The following is a 5,766-nucleotide window of genomic DNA, read 5'->3' as shown; positions in this document are numbered from 1 at the left end:
TTAGCAAATATGTTATCCCACAACTTGGTAGATTGTTGACTGGCACCATCGATACTATCTTGTGTAAAGAACACATAGTTTCTGCAAATGCTTTCATCTTCGGCTACGGTAAATTTTGGACCCCTAATCTTCTTCTTTTGTTGTTTAGATTGAGACATATTAAAGAAATTATACAATACAAGTGAATGAAATAATTAGATGATGAAATTTGTTTTAGATTAAAATATGTGAAGAGTAGAGAAGAGAAAGTGTGAATTAAAATGGTAGAGGGATGTGATATTTATAAGGGAAGGGGGGGAGATTATGGCCGTTGCATCAAATTCTACTCACCGGTGCTATCAAAACCGGACGGTCTTACAAAATTCGGTAGATGTGTAGTAAACACCTAACGGTGCAAACTGGACCGAACGGTCGAGACTCGACCGCTCAATACAAACTTGACCTAACCTGGCTAAGTGGCAGTTTGCCCCCTCCATGGTGGGTGCTTAAATGACATGTTTACCACACCCATAGAAAGGGGCCTTAGAGATATGGCCGAAGAAACAAAACTATGAGATGCCAATATGTTTAAAGTTACGTCAGATCTAATGAAAATATGAGATGCATTTTTATTACTCAGATTCACTGAGTTAAATAAAAAATAAAATAATTGGAGGAAAATAACCGTTGAGAGAGAAAAGGAGAGGGGGTCTGCTTAAAATTTGGACTCTTCTCGCTTGATTTCTGATGCTAGAAAAAGTAACGAAACAAACATTAAGTTTTTGAGAGTGGCGGGGTCTCACACTTTACATATAAACTTCCCGGTAAGCAGGACCAGAACACACTAATTACACCAAACTATCAATAATTCCGAAACCTTAAAATAATTAACCAGGCCCATATCTTATGTATTTTGCTAGTCACCATCAACATTAAGATAATTCAGATTAATTAAACATACGAACCAAATTCAACATTTCTCGGTTCATCCCACATGTAATGCATCCCTCTGGAATCATCGAATGGAAGCAACTTAGTATAGAAAGCTTGGTTTAACATAACTTAGTACATTCCACATATAACTTAGTACATAAGCTTGGTTGTACATACGTATTTAGTACAATTGACATTCAACTCTCTCCTTCAATCGCCTGAGGCATTGCCGTACGTTTCTACTGTGTTCCTCAAACGGAAGCTCGATTCCACATAACTTAGTATACTCAGATGATGCGCATTTCAATTGCTCCTGCAAATGCTGTCATGCATAAACAAACAGTCATATTTGTACTTTTTACAAGGAAAACATCAAACAGGAAAAAAAAAAAAAAAAGGATTTAACATTTAGTATTAATCCCCCGTTAGTACCGAATATTTTTTCTTTAGGGCGAGCCTGTCTTTCTTTGTCTCGGTCTTCGTCGAGTGACATTTTCCTATTATGAAACCCCGACTCTTATCCACTAGCTTGGCTTTCTTTAGATTTTCAACCTCGGCTCCCATTTCCTGTAATGAATAAATTAAAGACTGTTCCTTTTCTTCGGAACGGTATAGATACTTTGAAATATCCTCTTTGCTTCCAGCATCCTCCATCTTCTGTTTCATCCACTTCTTAATTTCTTTGCCTTTTCCTGAGCTTAACATATCTGCCATTAGAAGTTGTATCTGTTTCAAATTCAGAGAACCCATATTAATAAACAACATAGATTTATCATACTTGTACTAAGTAAAGCTAAACATGAATTTAGGTGGAATTATCCAAATCTTATGTTTAATTCCTTAAGATGGTAAATATGAACAACTTCAGAAGAAAAAAATTTATACATGACAGCAATTTGTACCAGTTTAATAAGAACATCTTCAGAAAAATGTACCCAGGGAGAGAAACCATCTGGCTGGAGAGAAATAGCTTGACATCACCAAAGGAAACTTTGAGAAACAGAGAACAATTGAAATGCAAGAGGAAGGAAGGGGTTATCAGTCATGGATTGCCTTCAAAGCTCAGTTAGGTTTGCAAACACTGTCATCACACATCATGAACTCATCATCACGTGATGTGAAGGATCTTAAATGTAACCAAAGAGCTAGATATAGTCTCTAAGACGCATAGATGAAGGTGCATTTTTCCAGACTCAGACCAGGAGATAAAACGAAAATCAACACAGTCTGTGTTCCAGCTGGTGGTAATAGGACTCCGGGTAATCTTTTGGGGAATCATTGGGGTATGTGGTCTCTAAGAAGCAGCAAGGGTCAATATTCGAACTCAGTCGCAGAAAGCATTTACTCGTATTATTTTGGTATCAAATCAACAGAGCTTGAGGTAAAGAATAGAGAGGTATGGTTATGTAGAGGTTTCCAAACCACCGAGAATGGCTTAGCAGCTATAAAGAAAATAAATCAGATGGAATAGATTTTTGCATGTAAACCCAAACTGTAACCAAACTGATATTCAGACACCATCAAAATGGGCGGATGATGGGGTTTGTTTGGGATAGCCAACTAAAGAAGAATTCAATTCTGCCTAACAAAGCCATAAATAGACAGGAAATTGGTTAAAACCAAGAGGTTGCTAGCTAAGCACTGAAGTCATTCAAATTAAAATTTCATCAAAATGAGGACGTTGGTGAGAGACAACACTCATCACTGCAACATTGCTACAGTAAAATAGCTCATAACAGAGATGGATGAGAGATGGGGCGGACAGACGACAGGATTTCAAAATTTAAATCTAACCTTGAGTATTCCCTGCATTGCTCTGGTTTGATCAAGTAGAACATTGCAGATATCTTCTTGGTGCTTCATTCTTTGAGGTTCGAATATTGAATTAAGCTTCTGTTATGAAGAGGAAAATAATTAGATTTGACAAGATTAAGCACATCACAACCTTATAGCTTAAGAATTGGGGATATATGATTTTATTTACTTTGATGATTTCCAAATCTGCAAGTAAATCATCCTTAGATTCATATGCAAGATTGTTTAGATTGAGTTGTACATCATCAACAAATAATTGTAGGACTTGGTCTTTTTCTTCTGGTGGGGAAGTTTCCCATCTATCCACAACACCCATCATAATATCCCTGAAAAAAGCATATATTATATGCATATGTAAGCAGCAAACAAACGAATGATAACAATCCTAACTAGCCAAATTTATGAACGACGAAACAATAAGTACGTGTCCCAAAAGGAAGCTCAAATGCTTTTTATAAACGAATTTTATCACTTCCTCAAACCAAAAACTAACATTAAAACCAACCAAAACTATTCCTTTCCAACAAATTATAAATTATAAAACTTCATTTGCACTTACACAATTCACCTAAAAGCACACCAGTTAGTCCCAATTCGAATTATAAATTATATTCTACTTGAACAAACCCATAACTTCACTACAACACCCTACTACCCAATCTAGGTAGAGACGGCACTAAAAATAGAAATCACTTAACCAGCTACTTAAGGCTAGTAAAAAAAAATTATTTTTATAAATTACTATGAACTGCTATAATAATTATCTGACCGAAAATTACAGATATTGATCCCTGGTAGAATAGATATTGATATGCAGGAATGGAGCCAGAAGTTCAAGAGGGAGAAGGCAAAAGCAAAAAAATAATCAGACCTGGACTTTCTATGGGGCAAACATCACTTAGTTTTCAAATCGGGTTTTGAAATTTGAAAATCCAGCAGAAAGTGCTCATTCAAGGGTGGGCAATTGTTCACCCATGTCCAGAGTTGGCTCCGCTCAAGTATGTACACTAATTTGCAATATTAAATTCATCAACTTAATTTCTATAACTTTGACGTAAAAAGCCTAGAAATGGTGCTGGTTGGGATATAGGAAGGTGTTTGTTGACCAATGGAATCCATTGAATTTAAGCTCAATTGAAGAGATAGATCCGAGTTTCTAAGTTGGGTTTGTACGTATGGATAGTCGTCTTCTTCACCCGATCGACTATAAAATCTTTCTTTTCAATTCGAATTTCTTCAAATTGATCATGTTTCATGGTATAAATAAGTAAATCCTGAACTTCTAATTGCCGTTTCATGGCATACCTTCTCTGATAATCCTAATTCACAAAAATTGGAAACTTAGATTGATTTATTTCATTCAAAATTCATACAATTCGATCAGTATGAAGGATTTTTTGTTTGATTGAATTGAAGCTTTTTAATGCTGTACTTGATTGTGTTTAGCATAAACTGAATAGCAAATTACTTTAATTAGCTCTACTTTGATCGAATAAGATTAGGTTGAAGAAAACTTGAAGATGGAAATGCATAATCAAATCCTATTTTTATTTTTGAAGCAGTAAAAAAACATGTATCCCAGACGAGAGAAAAGCATACCTGTGAGCAGAGATGACAAGAACCATGATTTATGGCGCAGCAGCAAAGAAAGAAAACCATAATCTGATTCACACAGTCGACCTTAGCAAAAACATAGACGGCCACAAACTTGCTATATATGAAATTGGGTTGCGCTATTCTCGTGTAGCCCAAATTCACTATGTGACAAAATAGGATATTGCCCTAATCCTCGAGTGTGTCACAATATATATTTCCTATTTTACCGTTTTTATAACCTTTATCATTAACACTATATGAATTATCTGCACTACAATATATTCCCTCTGTTTTTGGAAAAAAAGTGATACTTTTATTTTTTTTATTTTAACCTAAAAATAGACCGAATTAAAAAAATAAAAGTATCACTTTTTCAGAAACGGAGGGAGTATAATATACTATTTGCAGCATTCCAGTCGGAATACAAGGAAGATACAGAGGCATAGAGTTTTTATTCATAATCGTAATAGGGTTACATGGATATATATATACGTGGAAATGGTGAACCCTAGCCGGGTCGCACATCTATGAACTATAGGCCCTACAACACTCCCCCTTTTACGGTCCAATGGAACTCCGTGTTTCGCATATAGTGCTTCGAATGTACTTCTTTAAGTATCGTTGTTTCCTTGATGACTTGTGTTGAAATCAAGTGTCGTTCATTAAAACTTTGACAAAGAAAATTCCAGTGGGATAAAATCCTGGTACAACTCTTCACATGTTGTCTCATATTTTACATACAGTTTATCACATGTAATACGATCTTCAGAAGATCGCCGAGTCTAAGTTAATTTCATCGTTAAAACTTCGTCTGGATAACCCATAGGGACAAAACCTGAACTAAAGAAAAAGAGTACAATATTAAGTAAACTTAGAACATAGTTGGATGCGTATACGTTGCCTCATTAAAACCTTGGCAAGTAAAACCCTGGGGGATAAAACCTTGAGGAAGGGAAAATAGTACTACGTGATAGATACAAGTAAAGGTGACCCATTTTAGATAATCACTTTGCTCCGTTGAAGTTGACTAGTTACTTTATAACCTGTAAGGCAGAAAAACCTTGTGGGAAAGACAATAGTCTTAGATGGGAAATTATATTCCCGATGTTTGTTGTTGTCTCATTAAAAACATTTCCGAGTAACAAAACCCTGTGGGAAAAAGCAACCTCGGTGAAGGAATATATTTCAATACACCATTAGATGCCCCCAGTGATGTCAGAAAATTTGGATTAGTCTAATGCAATCAAAAGGAGTTTATCACACTTTACTTTGATGACTTGAATGTTTATAAGACCATGTTATTGATTTTGGAAGCTACGTTGCTTAACAGACTATCGTGTTTCATTTCTTTGATTCAGATATTTTCAGCAATATCAACACGATCTTTATGTCATCAACGTTCAATATACTTGATGTTTTTAGTGTTATCTCGCTAAAAACCTT

The 5,766-nt window shown here is 35.5% G+C and overlaps 1 protein-coding gene across 4 annotated transcripts; it reads right to left on the bottom strand.

Moving 5' to 3' along the window:
• Window positions 1-757: 757 nt before the first annotated feature.
• On the bottom strand, window positions 758-4,461 carry LOC113280911. 4 transcript variants are annotated; one of them, XM_026529517.1, is made up of 7 exons: window positions 4,327-4,461; window positions 2,897-3,053; window positions 2,707-2,805; window positions 1,815-1,868; window positions 1,345-1,638; window positions 1,090-1,234; window positions 758-988 (listed from the first exon to the last, which is right to left on the bottom strand). In XM_026529517.1, the coding sequence occupies exons 1-6, from the start codon at window positions 4,350-4,352 to the stop codon at window positions 1,094-1,096; spliced, it is 771 nt and encodes a 256-aa protein (XP_026385302.1). In that variant the 5' UTR covers window positions 4,353-4,461; the 3' UTR covers window positions 758-988; window positions 1,090-1,093. The 4 variants fall into 4 exon arrangements, with proteins under 4 accessions (XP_026385302.1, XP_026385301.1, XP_026385303.1 ...); XM_026529516.1 differs by having other exon boundaries at window positions 912-1,234; XM_026529518.1 differs by lacking the exon at window positions 1,815-1,868 and having other exon boundaries at window positions 912-1,234.
• Between the last annotated feature and the right edge of the window lie 1,305 nt (window positions 4,462-5,766).

This window comes from Papaver somniferum, chromosome 5 (genome assembly GCF_003573695.1).
Source record: "Papaver somniferum cultivar HN1 chromosome 5, ASM357369v1, whole genome shotgun sequence".
NCBI classification, from domain to species: Eukaryota; Viridiplantae; Streptophyta; class Magnoliopsida; order Ranunculales; family Papaveraceae; genus Papaver; species Papaver somniferum.
This window is presented reverse-complemented; position numbering and strand designations above follow the sequence as displayed.

Coding starts and splice junctions, on each gene's coding strand:
- LOC113280911 (XM_026529517.1), bottom strand. CDS start 4,352: ATGGTTCTTGTCATCTCTGCTCACAG. Junction 1,639..1,814: donor AAGATGTTCTTATTAAACTG/GTACAAATTGCT, acceptor AATTTGAAACAG/ATACAACTTCTAATGGCAGA. Junction 1,235..1,344: donor CCCTAAAGAAAAAATATTCG/GTACTAACGGGG, acceptor TATGCATGACAG/CATTTGCAGGAGCAATTGAA.